The following is a 23,681-nucleotide window of genomic DNA, read 5'->3' as shown; positions in this document are numbered from 1 at the left end:
TGTGGAATAATTACTTATTAAAACATTATCATTTCTCCTTACCTATTTACTGCCTACCCTTCCTATCACAGATCTCTCTAGAACACAGCAGATATAATACGTTTCATCATAATTATATACAGGTATGAAACATAGCTCATTCTGAAAAACTCTGGCCTTTTTAAATAGCTATGTGCAAGCAAACCTTTCTTTCCTATTAAAAAAGAGAGAGAGACAAGAATATGAGTATTAAAAAGGTCAAACAAACCAAAATGAGGTAGAGGTCTTGTATGACTAGCGAGAATATAAAAGAAGTGTGTGGCACTCATGGACTGTAGACTAATTCAGGTATAAATTTGTTCAAAACTGTATTTGTCTTGTAGTTCACTTAAGAAGTTGGCACAATAAGTGTCTGAATCTTAAATACAAGATATTTCCCCAGGATACTAAAACTTTAGCCTCACTCACACCAACCATTCACAATAACCCCTTGGAAGCTTGAAATTTTATTTCCTAACCAAATATTTTCACACTGTTTTATGTAAGGTTAAACGCGGTGGCTAGGCTCCTCAGTTTTTAAAAATAACAAATAAAGGAATATTTGTTTTGATGGGAAGACAGACAGAATAATACAGACTTCATAAAGAAAGAAGAATGAAATCAAGGTTTTTATTCATCAAACTTGTCCGTTTTAAAAAGCTATTTAATGACTCACCTCTCTCCCTTTGTGTGTCACCAAAGCAGCCAAAGGCTTGGCATAGAATCTACTGTAGGAAAACCCCAGACAGCCATACATGCTATTAGCTGTAAGCTTCAAAGCCTTCTGCCTGATATCATACTGAAAAGGAACATAACCAGTACATTAATCACCATAACCAGCAAACAGAAGTTGAATGCAATATTATCAAGTACTCACAGCTATTTCTGACATCTATCACCTCTCTAAACCACAAGTGAGCATCTTACAATTTGTTTCTAACCTCCATTTAATATTAAAGTAATCACTCCTATTCTGTAGTCTGACCAATGGACTTAAATAAGGTATAGTGAAGGCAGAGGAGCTCTTCCATAAGACACACCTGTAAATAGAGGTCAGGATTTAAATCCGGCTGTTTCATCAATTGCTTGACTTGTCGCCTTCTCTCCACCAGCTTTCTGATCTCTTTAGGCAAAATTCCCATTTCTAGAGATGGATCTGGTAGTTCTGGAATTTCTTCTTGCACTCCATCCTGTCAAATGATCATTTAGTTTATCAAATATTTGCTTTAAAAGTAGATTTTAGTCTATTAACAAGCAAGAAGGACGTGAAAAAGTTAGTTTATTTCTGCAGAGTAAAAAGGAAACTGCACTCACAGTTCAAGACGGCAGAAGTGAAGGTGGTTTTCATGCTTTTCAGCTGTATTAATTTGGTGCTGCAGAACCACTAGTACACCCAGAATTTGCAAGTCTATTTTTGTCTATTCACTGCCAGTACACTAGCAACTCTTCTAATGCACCCCAAAAGACTTGGCTCTCAGATGTCACACTAGGAACAGAAACCAAAGCCTTCAGGGGTATGTAAGCACCACTGCAAGAAGACAGGTTAAAAATGAATTGTTTCAGAGCCGTAGGGACAAGAGTTTCAGATACCAATTCTATTTGAAGGAAAGAGAGACTATGGGCTTGTCTATAAGAAAACTTAGTTTGTGGCAAGGTGGGGTGTAAATCTACCTCACACTAGCTTGCCACGCACTAACTGTTCATGTGAATCCTGCTGCTGCACCCTAAAAGTTCCATAGCGCACTTTGATCTACTTCACTTTGACACAGGAGCAGGATCCAGACAGATAATTAGTGCACAGCAGACTAGTGCAAGCTAGATTTACATCCCAGTTTGCCATGTACCGTTTGCATAAACAAGCCCTAAATCTCCAGGTGAAAGAGTTAGATAATATTAAGTGTGAAGCTTGGAAGGTAGCATCTGGAGGAGTGACTATTTCACACGTTGCTTCTCAGGTGAGTAATTTTTGACTTTCATATTTAAATGTTATTGGAAATGGTTATGAGCACTATGTTATTTTGTATGATATTGCCTTCCTGATTCTCACACCACCTCAGAATTTGCTTCTGAAAGAAGGACAATGACAAGCAACATGGCTTCTCATTTAAGCTGTGTACAAAGGGAGTTATTCTAACTTGAATGCTTTGCCAATACAAGCCATAATGAGAACTCCCACAAGTGATTCCTCTCCCCTTTCCAAGCGCATACATTTTTAATAAATAAAGAATATCAGAAAGACACATATATCATATTTTACACCTCAATTTCAGTGTAATAACTGTGTCCACATTTGGAATTTAAGCACAAAAATACCCTCTATTTTCAATGTTATTCCTTTGAGCTTTGAAAGGGGATGGATATTTGTTTAAAAATTGTGTTCTCAGGCAATACTGCTAATATGAAATTAGAGCAGGGACAAAAACGATCACAAACAGTGGGGGCCTTTGCAAACACTTTTCAGAAAAGAGCAGTTTTTTATATATTATTGTTTACAGCTAAGAGCCAAAAGAATGTATTTAAATCAGAGAATAGAATAATAGAATATCAGGATTGGAAGGGACCTCAGGAGGTCATCTAATCCAACCCCCTGCTCAAAGCAGGACCAACCCCAACTAAATCATCCCAGCCAGGGCTTTGTCAAGCCTGACCTTAAAAACCTCTAAGGAAGGAGATTCCAACACCTCTCTAGGTAACCCATTCCACTGCCATCCCATTCCCATTTACCTGAAGTTTCCGAATACACCTATCAAGGAAAAAAGCACTCTTACCGTTTCAGGGATTTATAATTAAGAAAACACTGCCTGGCTTTGCAAGTTACAGACCTATATGTAAAGTCAAGGACAGCCTTTACCAACAAACTTCTTGTCGTTATTGGCCTCATAGGGGCGGGGTACCTACTGTACAGTGGTTTACATATTTACAAATACTTTCTGCTATATGCCCATGGATTTTCTTTGGATCCAAACACTCCAAATTAAGAGATGTACATAATTGTACAGATATAAACCTTAAAGGATTCCAACTTTCGAACTGTGCCTGCATGTGAACATGGTGGCAAAACTACAACCACTTTCATAGGCTTCAATTAATCAGGCATTAGCCTATGAAACAAAAGTGTCAGAAGTGGAATGATACAGTCCTTATTAACTTGAGAAGAATTAACCAAAAGTTTCTATGTTAACGAAGGACACTTATGTATAATTATCACCACAAAAGGAGAAAGAAAAAAATCTAAATGTCCACAGCCCAGAAAGTTAGAGATATTGCTGAAGATGGACTATTCAGAAACGTTATGTTGTTTGATTTAACAGTTCATCCTGATCTAAAAGACAACCAAGAGTCACCCTCAGCCAGGGTGGATAAAAAATGAACAATTTAGAAAAAAATGAGTTTTTAATTTAAATTAAATTCAGGTTTAGTCTTAAAAAATAAACCTATTGAAAATTAAATCTGACACTAACAACCCATGTCAGAGCCTAAATTTATTATAGTCCATTTACAATAAAATCATTTACAATAAAAACAAAAAACAATCTGTGTTTGCTGGCAAGTTTTAAAGAAAGTCACACCACTGAACTGGTTGAAGTCATGGGCTAAGCAGAGTTTATTGAAGTATTAAACCAGCTTTTGACAGCATAGCGTCTTCTGCGGGTGAAAATAGAATTTTTTTTTTTCATTTCAGTTTATTCAACTAGTTCAATTCAACAACTAGCTCACTCAAATTTAAGAAACCAACTGGGAATTGAAAAAGCAGAAAAGCTTGTTTTCTTCTTCCAATCTCTGAATAAAAACCAAGGGCTTGTCTATAGAGCACCAACAAAGTGCACCAGAGGGGTGCGATTTGTAAAGCACTCTAATGTGTTACACTCTAACTGCCCTGGGTAGACTCTGCTGTTGTGTTCCAGAAGGTGCCAAGTTCATGTTAACATAGTCCATTAACGTGAACTAGGTACTTTTTAGTGCACAGCAGCAGGGTCTACGTAGGGCAGTTAGACCACAACATATTAGACCTTTACAAATTACACCCACTCTGGCATGCTTCGCCGATGCTGTGCAGATAAGTCCTAGGTGTGAGAAGATCAGATCTCCTAGTTGTAAAATCTTGAAGGACATGGTTTTAAATGCAAAACTGTTTTAAAATCAGCTTTTTTTCTTATGTATCCAGCACATTTAAGGTAGTTTTATTTATTTTTTAAAAAAGAAAAAACTAAAATGCTGATTTTGTGAATTTTTAACTGAATCTGAATTGCCACCTAAATAGAATTTCACCCAGATCACATGTAAAAAGTTAATCACCAAGTAAATAAGAAATGCATGATTCACCATTTTCTAACATAATACAAATATAAAAATTAAGCATCTGAATAAATGCAAGTTAAGCTATATAAATGCTTAAATAACTGTATATAGATATATAGTGTATCCTCCTGATTGCACAAAGAAGGACCAAATGAAGTGTGAAGGATATATTTAGTTGCAAATCAATGTTTTAATGGTTACCAACCAATGAAAATCAACCTTATTTTAGGAAGATAATTATGTTTTGCATTTGTACTTTTTAGTTAAAATTGATGATTTAAAATCATTAGTAAAAATTTGTGATTTAAATAGCTTTGATTTGAATCAATCCATTTTACCTGCACCCCCCAAATACAGCAGGCACAGAACAGGCTTCCTGAATTGACACACTGTATATTCCATCATTGAATCCAACTGAAGAGGCATACTGCTAGTCTGGAGCTCAAGTACCTAGTACCACAAAGACAGTCAAACACCCCTGGTGGCTCCAGTCAATTCATATTCTCCAGTTAAACATTTTTGGTGTTCAGGACTGTAAAACGGAGTATGCCCCATGGAGCATACATTTTGCATCAGATAGCCAATACACTTCAGAGACATAAAACACCAAGTGAAGGTCCAATCTTACAGCTGTATGGATTTCCCCCATCCTCATCTGGTAAATTGCAATTGAAAGGTTTCATAGAAGAAATGTTTTATAAGGAGAAACATGAATAAGGAGAGTATTTGTTCAGCTGAACAGAAGGAGGGAGTTCCAAGCATAAAAGGACTGATATGGAAATATGCAAAGATGAGCATAGAAGGAGAAAACAAAAGGCAAGTTTAGAAAAGCGCTTGCAAGGAACTGTAGGAAGAAATTAAAACAGAGATGTAGATACGGGTGGAGTGGTGTAGTGACTAAAAGGGGAGAAGGATTAGAAGCATGAACCCAAGTGTGAAGACAAGAAGAAGCCCATGGGAGGAGGACAGAATGGCAAGACAGGAAGTTTATTTCTGTAGTGCTTTTGTACAGATGCAAGAGGACATGCAAGGAGGCCAGGGATGAGAAAAAAAACACGTTTCATTAGTTTGGATGAGAGATGACAAGGCACAGAAAAGGGATTTAGCAGCAGAAAAAAGAAGTTGTAGAGGAAGAAGAGACAGGATTAACTAAGCCCTCAATAAATCCTCTTGTACGGGAGAGGATAAGGAATGGAACAACATGCCAGGGGTGCAAGCATGATGAGTATTATTGAAAGGAAGTAGATGCAATAGTTACAGATAGCACATTCAAGGAGCTTGGAAGCAAAAAGACAATTCCCTAGATTGCGTTCTTCCTTGCAGCAACGATTGTCCTCCTTGAAGGTTTGGAAATCACCTAGCACATAGTGAGTGCTACCAAAAGTAAAAATAATGATGATGATAATGATAAGCATGTAGGATCAGTTTCCAGCCAGGATGCCGTTACAATTTAATTCACATGAACACACTGAAGATTTGAACCTCAAATCAGAACATTAATAAAGCACACACAAACCTCTGCCCTCTTCTGTGCATCTGATGACTCTCTCTGCACTGTGGTAAAACATATGTTGAACTCCTGGATAATTGAAGGGTACAAGCTGTTGAAGTCCAGAAGCAAAATAAATGTGTCATAAAAACCTGAAATAGAATACAGAGTAGAAGGTATAATACAGTGTGAGGATCCATAGAATTATTCATCCCCATTAGGTACCTGATCCAACTCCCATTAAAGCCAAATGAAAGATTTCCATTAAGTTTCAGGGCCCAATTCAGTAACTATAAACAAGAAATGTGACTAATATGGATGCATCTGTGGTGGGGGAGGAGAAGATTTCACACAATGAAGGGGGGAGATTTGGGAGAGGGCCGTGAGTGTTATAAGTTTTTGCCGGAAAAGAAGTGACCCCCACTCACATATTACATGGCTGAACCCAGACTAAGCTGAGTGTTGCCAGTCTACACTGTCCTCTGTACAAGCTTGAGAAGCAGCTTGGATTCAGAGACCAGTGCACTATGTGATGTGTCTAATCAACAGTCCTAAGAAAAGGTTCAGATGTGCTATTAGCCAGCGATTAATGAATGTCAGAAGTGGAACGATCTAACCCCTCTTAACTTGCCAGGGTTAAACAGATAGCTTCTGTATTACTGTAGGATGCTTTTGTACAGTTATCACCATATATAGGAGAAACTAAGAAAACCTTAAGCATCCATTAGCAAAATATAGACGCTATACACAATCTAAACACAAAAAACCCTAATTTCTCCCTGATGTTGCATGAAAGATATACTACTCTACTGGCAAACAAAATTAAGCTTTTTTTCCTGTTTGTTCCCAAAATGGAAAGCACATATATAAAGTTACTTCTGCATCTATATCCTTACAAGAAAGTTGTGCTACATTGCTTCTCCCCCTCCCCACACCTTCTCAAGATTCTGGCCTTTCTAATCATCATCATTCTGAATTTTTTTCCTTTCATATACAAGGGGCTTGGGGATTTTCCCTGCCTTTTGCTTTGAAACTTTTTGAACAAACAGCAATGTAACAGCATTTTAGTTTAGCTGGAGCTAACCTTCACATTTATGACCTGATACACTGTTATGAGCAGTAAAATTGCCAAATCTTACCCACTTTCGGATCCAAGACTAGACCCCCAGCATATGCTGCCTTCTTTCTCCCTATCTTTGATTTATTCTGATCTTCAACACCTTCATCTTCATCCACCTGTATTTGGCATAAAAAATTCCGACATCTAGCCTCTTTTTAAAATAATATCAAGTTTCTAATTTAGAAGTCTTAATTTACAAAAGAAAAATTGGAATGAATGGGATAAGAATGGAGTTTTTTCTAACAGACATCTACTACATGAATATTTTTATCAATATCCTGATTAAGGCTCTTTCCATCACAAAATTGCACTGCTCTGGGAAGAGACTGATCACAAAAGATTACACAGTCTTTTAGGAATCGTCACCATGGAACAGAGCACTAGTCTATGTTGTGTGGCACAGACTGACACCAAATGGTGGAGAGAAAGTGAAGTTATTTTAAAAGAATATTACTGAATTAATTTAAGCCCAAAATCCAGTTTACGAAAATAGTGTTTTTAAAAAAACCCAACACACTTTAGATCAATAGCAATGCTTGCATTTTTTTTTTATTCTGATAAGAATTTTTTTTATGAATTAAACATTGCCTCAGTGTAGTAGTGCAAGTAAGGGAGAAAGTGAAACTGATTATAATCAAACCATGAAAGTGACTGCTGCTGTTGGGCATCTCAGCACCGAGAATGTCCCTGGTATAGTCTGAATCTGTTCTCCTGATGCTGGAGTCGACATGGGTGCTTCCACTACCAGACCCAGTATGAACAGAGCGAGTTGCACGACAGTTTGCTCCTTTCTGTTCATGCTTGGTGGGCTTATCACACAACAACTTTTTCCTGTGCCTCTCTTTGTGTGAGGACACTATGCTCCTTCCTGAGCTCCTACCCCATTGTTTAGAGCAGCCCTTTTTGATGCCCCAGTGTCAATTTCCCTACTGATATCTTTGAAGATACCTTTCTGCCTGAGGGACCACTGGACAACACAGGCCTGCCCATTAGACAGGTCTTGAAGCATAGCTCTTCTGGAGCCAATGCCACCTTCATGGATCATTCCACAAGAAAGAGCTTCAGCCTCACATCTTGCGACTTGAAGTTGTTGCAGAGAAAGATAGGCAGACCAAGCACCTGCTAGAGATATGGGACTCTCCCAGGCAAAATAGGCACTTGCTATGTGAGTCTTTCAGGAGGATTAGCCCTCAAACTTCCACACGTAGTAAGCAGGAACCTAGCTGATGTCCAACCTGCTAGACTTAGCTCAAGCTAAACTCCAAACCTTCTAAGAATGAGGAGCACCGGGTACATGTGCACCCCTGTACACCGCTACTCAAGAAAAATCCAGTCTTGCTGTGACACATGGCTAGAAAGGGTTAAACATCCTGCCAAATAAATAACCCTCAAAAGACATGTGGGGAGATAATGTTTGTGTTTTTGTGTATTTACATATGTATGAGTAGGGTCAACAATGTAATCAACGGTCCCTGTCTATGCTGTATTCTGATCATTCAGAGGTCAAAAGAACATCCTAGCATTTAAATGAATTGTAAACACGGGATATCTTGGTATTCATCTCTCTTTGAAATGTATAGCAAATAATCTGTGAATGGTGGAGGAAGAAGCAAATGGCCTTATGTTAATTCTATAGCTAAGTACTGGTGATGGACCTCCTTCAAAGTCATCCTCATTACCTTTCCTTCCCTGAGGAACTCCAACTTGTCAAAGAGAACATAAAATTGTATAAAAGACCGTTGGGTCCTGATTCTGTCATCTCAGATCTGCTTAGGCTTCATCAGGGGAAGTTTGAGTCACAAGACTGAGGTCCCAGTTATGCTGGTACCCCCTGAATAGGATATTTGGGCATTGGACTATAACCTATGAACTATTTCTAAAAACTCTTTGCAACTACAAAGCTCACCATCTCTGCACCTAAATGAACTGAACTCTTGTCTGTATGTATATTGATCTTTTAATCATACTCTATTTTGTATTTTAAGAAATTTTAGTTTAGTTAATAAGAATTGGCTGTAGTGTGTATTTGGGTAAGATCTGAAACATTCATTAACATTCATTAATGTGTTCGATCCTTTGGGATTGGTAGAACCTTTTCTTTTTTATGATGAAATAAAATTTTCAGAAATCATCATATTTGACGGGGGTACCTGAATGGAGGCCCGAGGCTGGATCACTTTAAGGGAACTGTGTTGTTTGGACTTCTGAGTAACCAGTAAGGTAATAAAGAAACTGTTTTATGCTGGCTTGGTAAATCTAAGTATTGGAATATCCACCAGCTTTATGGTGACTGTCTGCCCCATTCTTTGCAGTTCACCCTAATTGAGTGACCATAGCTGGCCCTCACTGAGACACTGGTCACATTTGCACACCTATAGTGGGACACATATGTGAAGAAAATATTAAGGAAGCTTTTTCTAAAAACCTTATTGGTATCTATAAGGGTCTTTTCAAGAAGGGAGAAACTGACTGGTTCACAGAAAAATAAAGGAACTGACTATATACCAAATACCATTAAATGTACAAATTAAACACAAAAAAACCTGAAAAAGTATTTGATAAGATTACTGAGCTTGAAAGAAGTAAAATGCTCCTGTAATTATAGTAGGTAAAAAACTTCAGTCAGCAATGTGTTTTTTCAAGTTGACAGTGTCCTTTTAAACCACAGGCTTTTCACTTCACACTTATGACATAAGCTGTTATAATATCTTGGGAAAAGTTCTTGTTGATCTGACCATAAACTATCCCTGTGATTGGATATAATTACTTTTTCATGTTTTCGTAAAGAAAATGATGTGCAAAGGAAAAGATATTAGTGTTTTTATAAGAATTTATCTAAAAAAAAAATCATGGAAGCAGCAAGTCAAAACAAGAACATATTTGGGACCCACCAGCTTCTGCTGAGGCTTTTTAAAAACTTGCTTGTCAGGCACAATATAGTCTCTCTCGTAAAAAGCATGAAGTAGCAGGAACTCATTACGCTCCGATCGCCCACCCATCATTGTCCTTGACTATGGGGGAAAAAAACAGAAGAATTCAAAACAAACTAGAGAAAGCAAAATACTGATGCACAAAAATGAATTAAGACAGATTTCAACTAGATACCATCTTCTCACATTTTTTTTTTTTTTTTAAACAAGGTAAATATCCATTTTCAGGTTTATGTAATTTTGTTTGTGGGGATTTTGCACCATATGTAAACAAGTCTACCAAATGATTCAACCATCTGTCCATTTTCACCTAAAATACTTTCGTAGTACAAACTCTCTAATGTCAGAGGAAAAAAATCCCATGGAGGTCATCTGAATTTGAATGTACTCCAACTAATAGTTTTCATCTCTTTGAAGGACAAAGGATGCACACTCTTCACTGTGCATAGTTAAGGAATTTACAAGCACTGATTTAGACTAGGCATTAATCATACCAAACACAGAAAGCACAAGGCAATAGTTGCTTTTTAGGTGAAGAGAAAGAAAACAAATTACCATAACATTCCCAGAGATGTTTGTAATCTGCAGCGCTAGCGGAAGAACATTCAGCTCACACATGATTTGCAGAATGAATCTGGCATCTGTCCAGGTGTTCTCCAGCATGTACAGTAAGTGAGACGAATCACTGGGAAGAGAGAGAGGGAGAACGGCAAGTTTAAACCTAAAACATGTTGGTATGAATTTTGCAGAAGAGTAGGCCTAAATTCTGTATCATGGCTCTAAGATCTCTGCAGTGTACCTGTGCCAAATTATGAAGCAAACTCATTTAGTGGCAAATAGTAATTCAAGATTAGTAGACTAAACAATGTACCTAAAGTAACATTTTCACAATGTATCTCTATTTGAATGAAGTAAGCCATGATCAGCAGCACTGTTCTGAGAAACAGTGTTTGGAAAATACTTTTTAAGATGAAAAACACTAAGTATTAGTACTCTGCTATATAGACAAACTAAATAAAATTAAATGCTGCTCCATTCCCCAACACAGAACTTAATAAAAAAAAACCTGAGCATTATACCTGTACATATTTCTTATCTCTTCTGGTGGAATTGTTACCCTCTCGGTTTTCAAAATCTGATGGACCAATTCAGATAAATGGTAGCTCTTGCAACGAATTAATTCCTTTGCTGAAATTTCCACATCACAGATCATCCGACCACAGGCTGCATTCCTTTCAGCAAAGCCGCCTCGACCCTTATCCATGCAAAAAATAAAAAACAAACAAAAAAAAAGAAACACCACATACTCAAATATATGCATACGTGGCTTCATCCAAAGGCCACTCAAGGCAGTCGGAATCTTCCATTTAAATCAGTGGACCTTGGATCAGGTCCTAAAGGAATTTTAGATATATTTTAGCAAAGCCTGTGGATATGAAGGACTGGGCACATGACTCCCTTTAAAAGCTAAGACCCAATCCTGAAAACCCCTATGCATGTGCTTAATTTTGTTATTATGTAGCCCCATTGAAATTTTACAACTCTCAGTAACAAAATTAAGCACATGCAAAAGGGTTTGCAGGATCAGGGAACTAAGAATGAATGTCTGGCATGGAATCTGAATTTTTTTTTTTTTTTGCATGCTAACAAGCAGTTTAGTATTTGACAGCACAAAAAATCATAAAAATGACAGGGGAGGAGAACAAAAACACATTGGTGGGGAAAGACAGGGAACGAAGTGGACACAAAAAAGTATCAGCAGAGTGTGGTGAAGGGAAGAAGAAAGAGAGAAGATAAACAAAAATGAATGTTTAACTTGTAAAGTGGAATTTTTGCTATCAATTTAATTACCGGTAAATATTTTAATCGTCTTTATAGCTAATAAAAGACAAAAATAAGTCCTCCCCTTAAAAAAAACTTCAATTGTCTTTTTCCTACCTTTCAAAGAGAATGTCTATGTAGAAGGAGGAAATTCCTTATAAAAAAAGAGAAATTAAAGCACTGAAGTGTTTTGTGGCTGTGATGAAAACAGAAAAAAGCATAGGCCTATAAAAAAAAAAAAAACTATGCAAGAGGGAGGTGCTGTAGTTAAGTATTCAGAATGTCATGTTCTCAGAATAAGAAAGTAATAAAACTAGTGAAATATAATTTAACTACTCTCTATGGGATGATTCACCAGTCAATCCAAGCCACATTTTCCCCTCATTATACAGTTGCACTAGACAAAAAGACAAAGACATCTTTTCTCTATTACAGTTATTAATCTGTCATTACCACCATCTAGTTGAGAAATGTAAACTAATTTTGCCTAACTTGAAAATTAGTTTAGCTTATTACTGTAATAAAATAGTCATACAAACATTCATTATGTCTGAACTGGGATGCAAGAAATCCAACATGACCAACAGTCAAAATACATCAGAGAGGCATTCAAAATACATTAGCTAAATTAATTCATTTTAATCACATGCAACATAAAAGAACTTAAGAGAGACTTAAGCAATCTTTTACCCCAAGCTTTGGCATGATGGACCTCCTCAGTCGACCTATCTTGGACCAGTGAGGGACTTTGCTCACATTAATTCTCTGCAGCAGCACTTCCAGATCAAAACCATAAATATTATGACCCTTGCCACAAAAAGAAAGCAACAGAAAAAGGTTATAACAAATGCAAATTAAAGGACTTACTTTCATGTGTTTAGAATTCCTTTGCCCTTTATATTTTTTTTAATCTAATTGATGGCATCAAGATGGCATACCTCTTATTGGAAGCCCTTACTTCTAAGAGAATTTATTCATCAGCAGTACTCATTAGTCCTGACATTAACAACACTGCTCAGCAGAATACTGAAATAAACTTTGTTTCATTATAATTGGCTCACAGTTCATACAGGTTCTTTCAATTTCATTCTCATGCCTCACAGCTAGTGACAGATCTCAATTTAAATTCTCTATTTAACCACATGTGAAGACATATTTAAGTAATTCCTTCTCCCTCCACTCATAAAACCCTCCAACTACTGATGTAAAGTTATATATTCATGGTATCCTAGTAATACCATATTCAATGTATCATGTTACATAAAGGCAGAGTTCTGACATATTTAAATCAAACACTGCTAAACAATATCTTTTAATCTAGTACCATCTGGAAAGTTCAGATATGTAAGAAAAACATAACTATTTGTTCCCTGAAGGTACTAGTCCCAATCCTCAGCTGAAACCAGAAAGAACACAGCACAACTCAGGAAATGGGAGTGCACAAGTATTTTTAAAGACACCTTTCTGCTCCCCTGAAGAAGGGTCATTGTGCCCCAGGCTCATTGTGCACCAGGCTGAAATCAAAGGGAACTGCAGGTGCTTAGCTCTGAAAAATCAGGCCACTCAGTTACCTAACTTGCGGTATTCAAAATTTTCAAGTGTTAATCTCAGCATTTTCACTGACAGTCTTTCCACAACAATTATAAAACTACTACAGAGGTACATGGATATTTGTTGCCAGCCATTATTAATTTTGCCAGCACTGCTCACTTCAGTAATTTGGTTATCCCTCCATCCTATTTCTTCATTATTATTTTTTGTTAATTTTTTTATAAACTCAGCTCTGTGTTATTCAAAAAGAGTTTCAAAAACAATTTAAGGCTACTCAGTAAAGTACACTCACTAATAATTTAAAATATCCTAACCATTTAAAAGGAAATGAATCATTAAAGTAAAAATAAATCTCACATTTCCCATATAAAGCATTTATCAAGTACAAAGAAAGGCTTATTTTGCCACAAAATAAACTTAATTGACCAATGGATTTTTTAAAAATATATTTTGTCTTGATTTTGGTATCAAACTATCCAAATGACATTAACAGAAGTTACATGTGTATTTGGACAGATGATGAATAGACCCATAAGTATCAATATTCCACCTTCTCTGGTAAACCCAAAAGCTTTTTTTTAAATTAAGGAAGGTCGTTATGTTTTCAATAACATTTAAAGGGATATGGGCTACAACATACTCCTGAAGAGCAATTCAATATCATATGTGTAAGTATGTACACTTGCTCTATTTTATAACCATTAAAGCAAGTTAAATCATGAGGCAGAGTGAAATAAATGTAAAAGCTTTAAGGGCACAAAGAAACCAAGAGTTAAGTTAACATCTGCCCAGTCAACATATTTCTTAGTTTATATCTATTAAAGTCAAGTTAATAGTTACTCACCACAATAATATCTGGGTCAATTTTGTGAACCTTCGCAAGGAAAAATCCCAGTAACGTTCTCTCTGTTGCAGCAATCTCTACGTTAGAATTCTAAGAGGAGCAAGAGGGAGTACCTGGTTTCAATGACCCAATAAATACTTAACGTTTAAAATGAAAAACCCTCTCCCTCACTCATGAGTTACAAGACTACAATAAACACTGCAGACTTTTTTCCTTCATAATTGAAGGCTTCTTGTTCTCATGCACATGGCTACAGAAAGCTTTTCTCACATACTCAGAAATTTTGATGGACTTTACTGCACATGAAAATGAGAATCTTTTTGGCCTGAGGGCCACATCCGATTTCCAAAATTGTATGGAGGACAAGTTAGGGGAAGCTGTGCCTCCCCAAACAGCCAGACGTGACCCAGCCCTCGCCCCCATCCAACGCCCCCCCCCCACCCACCCCCCCCCCCTTCTCGCTCCCTGACGCACCCCTCCCCCGCCCCCGGACTCCTGCCCCATCCAACCACTCCTTCTCCCTGTCCCCTGACCACCCCCGGAACCCCCTCACCCCCGCCACCACCCCATCCAACCTCCTCTTTCCTTCCTGACTGCCCCCCTCCAGGACTCCTGCTCCCATTCAATCCCCGTTCCCCGCCCTCTGACCGTCCCAACCCCTATCCACACCCCCGCCCCCTGACCACCACCCTGAACCCCCCTGCCCTCAATCCAACCCCCCCGCTCCCTGCCCCCTTACCGTGCTGCCTGGAGCACCGGTGGCTGGCGGCGCTACAGCCGCACCACACCGCCTGGCTGGACAGCCGGACACGCCACCCGGCTGGACAGAGCACTGGGTCAGGCCCGGGCTCTGCAGCTGCACTGCCCCAGGAGCTCGCAGCTCCACCGCCCAGAGCACTGCACCAGTGGCGCAGCGAGCTGAGTCTGCGGGGGAGGGAGAACAGCAGGGGAGGGGCCGGGCAGGAGCTTAGGGGGCCAGGCAGGAATGTTCTGCGGGCTGGATGTGGCCCGAGGGCTGTAGTTTGCCCACCTCTGGTCTAACACAATCAGCTTGAAATAAGTATAACAAAATAAAATACAATGTAAAACTGCCCCACAAAGCTCTGCCAATGTACCTCAAATCTTACCTGTAACGTTCTTCCTGAACCTTTTGAACTGCCAACTGTGCCAATTTATATGACAGTTTTGTAACATAAGTAGTGACAGATCAGCAGGTATGTTTTCAAAGAGGATGTAAAGTAAAGATTTGAATGTACATTTTCAGAGACAAAAGCTAGCGCTCTAAACTGCTCCATCCAAATCTCTTCTCCCACAATTCAAAGGCAGTATCTCAGAAGGCATTCTATTCTGAATGCTAAGAAAATAAGTTACCTTGCTTTTAATGATTTCTTTGAAGTCATAAGGGAAAATACAATCATTTGGTTTGGAAATAACTGCAAAAGAAATTATAAGTGGTTTGGTCTCATTTGAGCATATGGTATGAAAAACAATGTCATTTGTTAGAAGTTATTTTTTTTGTAAGACTATCTTTTTAATTTAAGAGTCTTCGGATCCAATGGGTCTGGACGAAATGCCGCCTTATCTTATTAGGTAGTAACAGTGTGCTTGGCACTGTACAAGATACAAAATGAAGTCAAGTCCACACCAAGACTCAACAACTGAATTAAAATGAAGCTATCTACTATAAAACTAAATTCAAGAGTTTAAACTTGATTAAAAAGACAGTTTTCTGGGCTGGAAATTGAAAACTCACTAAACCAGAACAGATAAGCAGAAGACAAGCTAATCTAACATCTTGCTTTTAACAGGGACTTCTTTTAAAAAAAAAAAAAATAAAAGTCTCAGCTACATTTAAAGAAATGTAAACTCTTGCCATGGCTTTTGAGTTAAAATTACATAAATTTTATGTTTTTCAGAGTAGCATTTAGTTTAAAAGAAATTAACAATAAATAAATCCAATAAAAGTAAAACTATTAGAAGTAGGGTTGACAGAATTAGATTTTTTAATAATTGACAGATCAGTTTATTTGTAAGCATTTTTTTCTATTTTTATTTATTTAAATGTTCACAGATGTGGGAAATTATGGGGGGAAACAGGAAAAAAGAGGAGGGGCAGGCAAAATGATTTAACAACAGTAGATGTTGAGATTCAAAAAGTTAAAGCTCTGTAACTGTTAAAACAAATTGTCAACATCCCATGTTAAAATATACAAATTAATATCCATAAATCATACTCTAGTAAGTCCCCAAGCAGTATTTTTTTTACTTTGCCTATCTGTAAATTTTGATCATCATCGATGGAAATATTTTTTCATCATTTGTGTGAGTGGTGAAATTGATATTTATCAACATTTACCAATAAAAATCTAATCCTTTCAAGCCCAAACCCTAATTATATGTCATTAGCCGTTCTCAAACTGTGCCAGGGGAGCACTTACAGTTCACATTCTAGCTCCTCTATGGGCCTCCAAAACTCTACATGGCTATCAGTTGGGATCTGAGGCATTCTGGGTTGATAAGCTAGTTGACCACACCCACATGCTCAGCTGTGCATCTTTTAAGTTTTCATATTTCTTAATTTCATATTACTGCCTTGAGATCTCAGCTCAGCCTTTTAAAAAGAAGTTCAACTGAAGCTATTGCTGGCCTGCTTCTAGCTGAACTTTTACTTTAAAAGACTGAACTGTATTTAAATTAAATAATAAAAAAAAAATTTTTTTAAAGCAACAAGTGGGAGGAGAAAGAGGACAGAAAGAGTGGCAGAGGATGTTTGGAGGGAGGTTACTTTGCCTTCATAGACAAACCCTAAGATTTCTACCAAGTAAATGTCATAGCAACTAAGTTTAAAAATATGGAGGAAACTGTGGGATAGTGAATAAAATCCAAGCACCTCACCTAATTAGCTCTCTCCCCACCACCACTCAGGCATCATACCATTACTGCTGACAGACTGTGGGGAAAGGACTGTTCACACAGAAATTCTTGCTTGCACCTCTCTCCAATAAACATTTTAAAAATAGATATTAAAAAGGGAGTCAAGTGAAGTTATTGAAGCAAATATTTAAAATTGCTCTACCCATAACTTGGTCCAATTACTCACCACAGAAGTGTGTCTGGAAAGGAGGCTGAGGAGGTGCTTTATCCAAACAAAATCTTTGATGGACTAGAGCTGCAACAGCCATGACCTACACCAAGAAATGAGAAATACTATGATAATAAACTATGATAATATGCATCTGCATATTTACATCAGGTTAACAGTATCAAATTGCCTCTATCCCTCCACTTGCTTTTGAACAGTCTTCTCCAATTATTCCTCCTTTTTAAAAAAAGGCAATTGCCTACTTTAAGTGAATTTCAGCTGCAAATTGCTGACGTTTTCAGCATTGTTTACTGATCTTAAGTAGCACAAGCTACCGGTCACGAAATACTATTACTGGATTTTGATATCAAATACAGAACCGGGTGGAGAGAGGCAAACCCGCTTCATGAAGGATTCTGGTATTTCAAGATCGAGTTTTGTTCCGATTTGGAACAAAACTCCAAAATTTTGACGTTTTCTGCAAATAGGAAATGAAGCACCAAGGAGTGGGGGACGGAACCTGTGGTCCCCAACCCTGGGACACTCTGATAGGAGGACTGCCTGGAACCCTGGGGTGCCAAAGAGGCACAAGCGCTCAGCTCGTTGAGGAGCCAGAAGCCTGGAAAAAGCAGGCTCTTCAGCAAGCCACTAGACCAGCTGCTGAGGATATACCTATCTCCTAGAACTGGAAGGGACCTTGAAAGGTCATCGAGTCCAGCCCCTGCCTTCACTAGCAGGACCAAGTACTGATTTTTGCCCCAGATCCCTAAGTGGCCCCCTCAAGGATTGAGCTCACAACCCTGGGTTTAGCAGGCCAATGCTCAAACCACTGAGCTATCCCTCCCCCCGCAGGATGCAGGCAGATTCCGTTGGAACCTGCTCTCCGCAGAATGTTTCAGTTTTGGTGAATTGGCCAAACTCTGACAAAAAACGTTTTGCTGGAATGCTTCTGACGAGCTTTAATAAAAGAGTTTGTTGGAAACAACTGTCTGTATAAATAATCTACGACACTACATATATTCCATACTGGTATCTTGTACTACAAGCTAGTAGGTCAGTATTAGCTTTAGGTTTTTTGGAACTTTATTCTGGTTCGTGCAAGTTTTAGAAAGTTAACACGGTGAGGCCAACTTGTTAGCATGTTTAAAATATACAGTTTAAAGCATTTAATTACAGTGGGTAGTCTAAAGCAGTGGTGGGCAACCTGTGGTCCGCGGACCGCACACGGCCCGTCATGGTAATCCGCTGGCAGGCCGCGAGACAGTGTTTAAATTGACCATCCGCAGGCACGTCCACCCGCAGCTCCCAGTGGCCGCGGTTCACCATTCCCAGCCAATGGCAGCGGCAGGAAGCAGCGCGGGCCGCAGGAACATGCTGGACGCCGGTTCCCGCAGCTCCCATTGGCTGGGAACAGCAAACTACTGCCAGTGGGAGCTGCAGGCGACTGTGCCCGCGGACAGTCAATGTAAACACTGTCTCGCGGCCCGCCAGTGGATTCCCCTGATGGGCCACATGCAGCCTGCGGGCCACAGGTTGCCCACCACTGGTCTAAAATCTACTGCTGTGGTTTTCTATCTTGATGAATAAAAAGTGGCAGCAGCATAATAGCTAGTATGCGAGTTCAAATCGGTTTCCCAATCTGTTATAAAAATTTGTTTATCAGAGATAATCTTTTATTTTAATCAGAATACATAATGCGTAAGAGCCACATTACTGGGTATATATAATCCGTTGTGTGTTTCTTTAAAAGAAAAGGATTTATTTAGTCTACTATAACCAAAGATTGCATTTTTGGGTGTTTTCCATAAAACAACAAAATTTTAATATACAAACTGAGACCCTGATCTTGTAATGAGCTCTGAGCAGATGGATACATCAGCCCACAGTGGGGTTCAACTGCACAGATCTCATTGCAGAATCAGATCCACAGAATCAGGTCTATTGCAGACATCACAATCAAGGCTTTTTGGCTGGTGAAGTTCTTCCAGTTACTAATTCTTACTTAGCATATGCCATACAAAAAAATCAAACTCATCACCAACGCTGATCATTTACCTCATGCTGGTGAGTCTTCACATTCTGAATTGTCCTCATGCTGAGAGACATGATCACAAGGGGAGGAGGAGGAAGATCTCTAACTACATTCACCAAGTCAGGTTTCAGTGCCGTTGCCTCCACCTTACACCAACTGACTGAATGACTCAAGGGCTCTGTGGAAACAAATGAGCCACTTAAAAGAATGATAAGGTCATCATAAGGGGGGGGGGAAAATGGCTACCTTACAATAACTGGTTCTCCAAGTTGTTTTGTCCATGCGAATCCCTCTAAGTACGCTTGTGAGATGAAAATCATCCAATAGCAGCGTCTGTTTGTGCCCTGCATGTCCTTGTGTCCCTTAACCAAGGGCAGAGAAGCCGTAACCATCAGTCAGTTCCCGTGCTCATTCAGAATCTCCATTTAAGGGAGATTTTGAAAAACCAGGGAAGAAGGGTAGGTTGTAGGATCCACACCAACAAAACATCCTGAAAAAACACAGTTACTTACTTTATAGTAACTGTTTTTAATTCTTTGAACATTTGTCCATGTGGATACCACCTCAGGGTGCTGCTTGCCAGTCACCTAATCTGGAAGGTCGGATTGAGGAGTCCACACTACCTCTATCTACTTTAATACTGCCCTCCCAAATTTGACATCTGATCTTGCAGCCAGGTCAAGGGCATAATGTTTAACAAAAGTGAGGGGACTATTTCAAATGGCTGCCTTGCAGTTCTGAGATAATGGGGATACTTCCTTGTCTGCTAAAGCCTGAGCTCTAGTCAAATGACCTGTGGTATTTAGAGGAAAAGGAACATCAGCCATAGGACAGAAGAATGAAATACACTAGGTGATCCATTTAAATATTCTCTGGGGGGAAAAAGGCATGTCCTCTGGAACCACTACTTATAACAACAAAAAAGGCAGGGGCATTGTTTATAATGGGCTTTGTCCTAGTCAGGTAGCATAGCAAGACCCTCAATACAGCTAAAATATGAAGTTTCTTCTCCTCTGGGTAAGGGTGTGGTTTTGGAAAGAAAAAAAGAGGGAGATTAATAAATTCATTTAAATGAAAGTCTGAAACGAGTTTGGGAATAAATTTAGGATGGCTTCTCAGCACCATCTTATCTTCGTGGAATGCTGTGCAAGGAGGGTTGGCCATGAGACTTTGGAGTTCACTGACCCTTCTGTCTGGCGTAGTGGGGATGATAAAAAGCTGTCTTGAGAGTACGGTGGTATAGTGTATTCAGAAGAGGGTTCAAAGGGAGGCCTCAAAGGACATTATGATGATCCCATTCAGGAGGTGGCTCCATAAATCAGTGGGAAGCAACCCTTAAAAATCTGGATGCAGTAGTGTAGGAAAAAACTAACATGACTCAGGGTGGGTGGCATGCCAGAATTGCTGCAAGGTGGGACTGTAATTGAACTGAATGAGAATCCAGAAAAATGTAGATGGATGATATAATCAAGGATCCTGGTAAAAGGGACCTCCAACGGATCAAGGTTGTGCTGGGCTGCCCAAAAAGAAAATCTTTTCACCTCCGAGGAGTAGATTTTTCATTACTCACTAGGGACTCCTGCTTCACCATAGGATTTCTCGTACGTAGAACAAACAGTCTCTGTCAGTGGCACTTAACCAGCCAACATCCAAGCTGTCAAGTGCAACAATTTCAAGTCCGGGTTCAATGTGACCTTTGTTCGGTGACATTATTTCTGAACTGTTTGGAATTGCTATTGGAGGCTGAGTGGACATTTGGAAGTGACCCATTAGCCAAAAATGCCTCAGCCAACAAGGAACTATCAGGATCTGCTGCATTCGGACTTTCCATATAATCCTGGATATTAGAGAGATGGAGACTTTGATTCTGCCATATGAGAAAGGTGTCTTGCATGAATCCTGGGCTCTGACCCCCTTTGAAACAAAGAAGACTGGGCACTTTGGGAGTGTCTACACTGCAGCTGGGAGCAAGTCCCAGCCCAGGTAGAGAGAGACTCATGCAAGCAGGGCATGGGCTATCATGCTAAAAATAGTAGTGTGGACATTGCAGCTCATACTCTCAAACCCACCCAACCACCCAGGCTTAAGACCTTGAGCTGCAAGCCTAAGCACCAACAGCCACACTGCTATTTTTAGGGCACTAACTTGAGCCCCACTACTGAGAGTCTGTCCACCCGGGCTAGGAGTGTGGACATACGCTTTGTGTTCTCTTGGATGGGGACCAAGCTTAAAATGGGATTTCCCCACTGCTGAAATATTGGTCTGAGGGGGGAGCTCTTCTGAGGCCATTCATGACAGGTGATAGATTGTCTGCTGAGAAAATCTGCTAAATTGTTGTTGGCTCTCGGAAGATGAAGAGCAATTGTCCATTATACCATGTCCATAATCTGATTGCTTCTTGGCACAAGGACAAAGGATGGGCACCTCCCTGCTGGTTTACATCATACATCATAAATGGATCTGTACAGTGAAATTCTTTAAAGCCAGGAGCAATGTTTTGCAAGCTAATCTGATTGCTTGGAGTTCTAGGACATTTATGAGGAGACTCATCTCCTTCTGGGACCATATCCCATGTACCTGAAGATGGTCCAGGTGAGCACCTCAACCAGTTCCTAAGAAGTGTGTAATCAATGCCTTTGTAGGTGAGGGGCCCCTTTTTGAAGATTCTGAGCATCTGTCCATGAATTTAGAAATCACCAAATACATGAGCTACAACTTCAACAAATACGTCCATTTGATGTTCCACAGGTTGCTACAGGACTGGCTGAGAATGGATGCAACAGACATAGGTGATGGCTAGCGGCATCACATAAGTGAAAGCTGATGCAGCCATACAGTTGGAGGCAGGTTCTTACTGTGAGTGATTGATTTATCTTAATGTTGGAAAAGACTGTCTAGATAAACAGAAGCTTCTCTTCTGGAAAGCATGCCTTTGCCGATTTGTACTCTATTGTCTGCAACGGGCTGAGTGATGATTTGTTGTAGTTTGTGATAAGGTCCAGCTCTCTAAACAGGTGAAGGACAAAGTTCAGAGTTGTAGCAACATTCTGATGGTACCTCCCACCAATCAGCCAATCATCTAGATATGGATAGACAAATGCCTTGTTTCCTTAAAAAGTGAGCTAAATATTTTGGGAGGACGCTCAGTGCTGTACAGAGGCTGAACAGCAGTACCTTGTATTGATAACGATTGGACCCTCCTGTGAATTGCAGATATATCCTATGGGCTGGTTGGATTGCAATATGGAATCATGTGTCTTGAAGGTAGACAGCCACAACACATTCTTAAGCCTGCAAGCAAAGGATGATGGAGGCTGACATTACCATTCTGAATCTCAGGAATTTGTTCAGTTCTCTCAAGCTGAGGATAGGACAAAGACCCCATTTTTTCTTCACAGTAAGGAAACATCAGGCATCTTTTTTTTAAAATTCCACCTCCTCCATGCCTCCGAGGAGAAGCAGGGAGGCCGCTAATTCTTTCAGTTGATTTTCAGAAGAAGGGTCACCGCAGATGGATGGGGGAGAGGAGGCACAGACTGGAATTGCATAGTGTACCTATAGAAGAGGACTTCTAGTGCCCATTTATTTTTGGCTATTCCAGTCCAAACATGACAAAATAGGAAAAGATGGCATCCAAAGATAGGGTTCAGGGATGGTTCTAGTCTGGCTAGGTTATGACTCTTAACCTTTATGTCAAACATGCTGTTTCAATGAAGTCACAGTGGCTGGTGACTGCAGCAGGTGGCCTCCTTTAAGTACACATGGGTTTCATCCTCAGAGGATCAGGAGGCCATTGTTGAGAATAGGTGGACTCAGATTGAAATCTCTGGGTATTTATACCATGGCCCTGATATGCAAGTTGTTCAGATGTCAATGTGGCTTTGGAGTCTTTCAAGGAATGCAAGACTTCATCTGTTCAACTGCAAAATAAGTCTGCCCTCTCAAAGGGCAATTCCTTTAAGGTGTTATGTATCTCCTTTGTGATGCCTGACACTTCAAGCCATAAAGCCTCTCCACTGTAGCTGCCATAAGCCACAGATCAAGCTGCAGTATCAAAAACATCCATAGCCACTTGTAGAGATGATTTTGCCACCAGTTGCCATTCAAAGATTACAGCCTTTAATTCGTCCTTAGCCTCTGGAGGAAGCTTATTCACAGAGGAAGATAACCTGGTCCCATGCCAAAAAGTCATACTTAGTGAACAATGCTTAGTAATTGCTATGAGTAGTTGGAGCAAAGTGCAGGAGTAAGCTTTCCTTCAAATGAGATCAAGCTTTCTGGAGACTTATCTTCAGAAGTAGCATGTGGTAGGCCAGGCTGCCTAGCTTTCTCCTATGCCACAGGGACTACCAAAGACACCGGGGTCAGAGGTATACAGAATGGTTCGAAAGCCCCTCTATGAAACTTAATATCTTTTTTTCCCTCCCACTTGCTTTGCAGTTGGGCGAGGATATCAGGGCCCTGATATCTTTAGCTGGCTCCAAAATGCCTTCAT

The 23,681-nt window shown here is 39.5% G+C and overlaps 1 protein-coding gene and 1 non-coding gene across 2 annotated transcripts in view; both read right to left on the bottom strand.

Annotated features, from left to right (window-relative positions):
* LOC112118062 (DNA polymerase alpha catalytic subunit) overlaps positions 1-23,681 on the bottom strand; it is a 349,709-nt gene that overhangs the window by 275,016 nt on the left and 51,012 nt on the right. Inside the window, exons 15-26 of the mRNA XM_026648867.1 lie at positions 19,210-19,364; positions 17,173-17,257; positions 15,444-15,505; positions 14,073-14,162; positions 12,368-12,484; positions 10,936-11,111; positions 10,412-10,541; positions 9,818-9,937; positions 6,946-7,042; positions 5,834-5,958; positions 1,059-1,208; positions 695-817 (exon numbers count right to left, since the gene is read on the bottom strand). Of these exons, the coding sequence (XP_026504652.1) occupies positions 695-817; positions 1,059-1,208; positions 5,834-5,958; positions 6,946-7,042; positions 9,818-9,937; positions 10,412-10,541; positions 10,936-11,111; positions 12,368-12,484; positions 14,073-14,162; positions 15,444-15,505; positions 17,173-17,257; positions 19,210-19,364 (1,430 nt within the window). The remainder of the gene's footprint in view (positions 1-694; positions 818-1,058; positions 1,209-5,833; positions 5,959-6,945; positions 7,043-9,817; positions 9,938-10,411; positions 10,542-10,935; positions 11,112-12,367; positions 12,485-14,072; positions 14,163-15,443; positions 15,506-17,172; positions 17,258-19,209; positions 19,365-23,681) is intronic.
* LOC112118067 lies at positions 6,398-6,530 on the bottom strand. Its single transcript, XR_002909019.2, has one exon.

Source organism: Terrapene carolina, unplaced genomic scaffold (assembly GCF_002925995.2).
Source record: "Terrapene carolina triunguis isolate 2854851 unplaced genomic scaffold, T_m_triunguis-2.0 Scaffold22, whole genome shotgun sequence".
Taxonomy (NCBI): Eukaryota; Metazoa; Chordata; order Testudines; family Emydidae; genus Terrapene; species Terrapene triunguis.
Note: the sequence above shows the minus strand (reverse complement) of the source record. Positions and strands in the feature narration are given on the sequence as shown.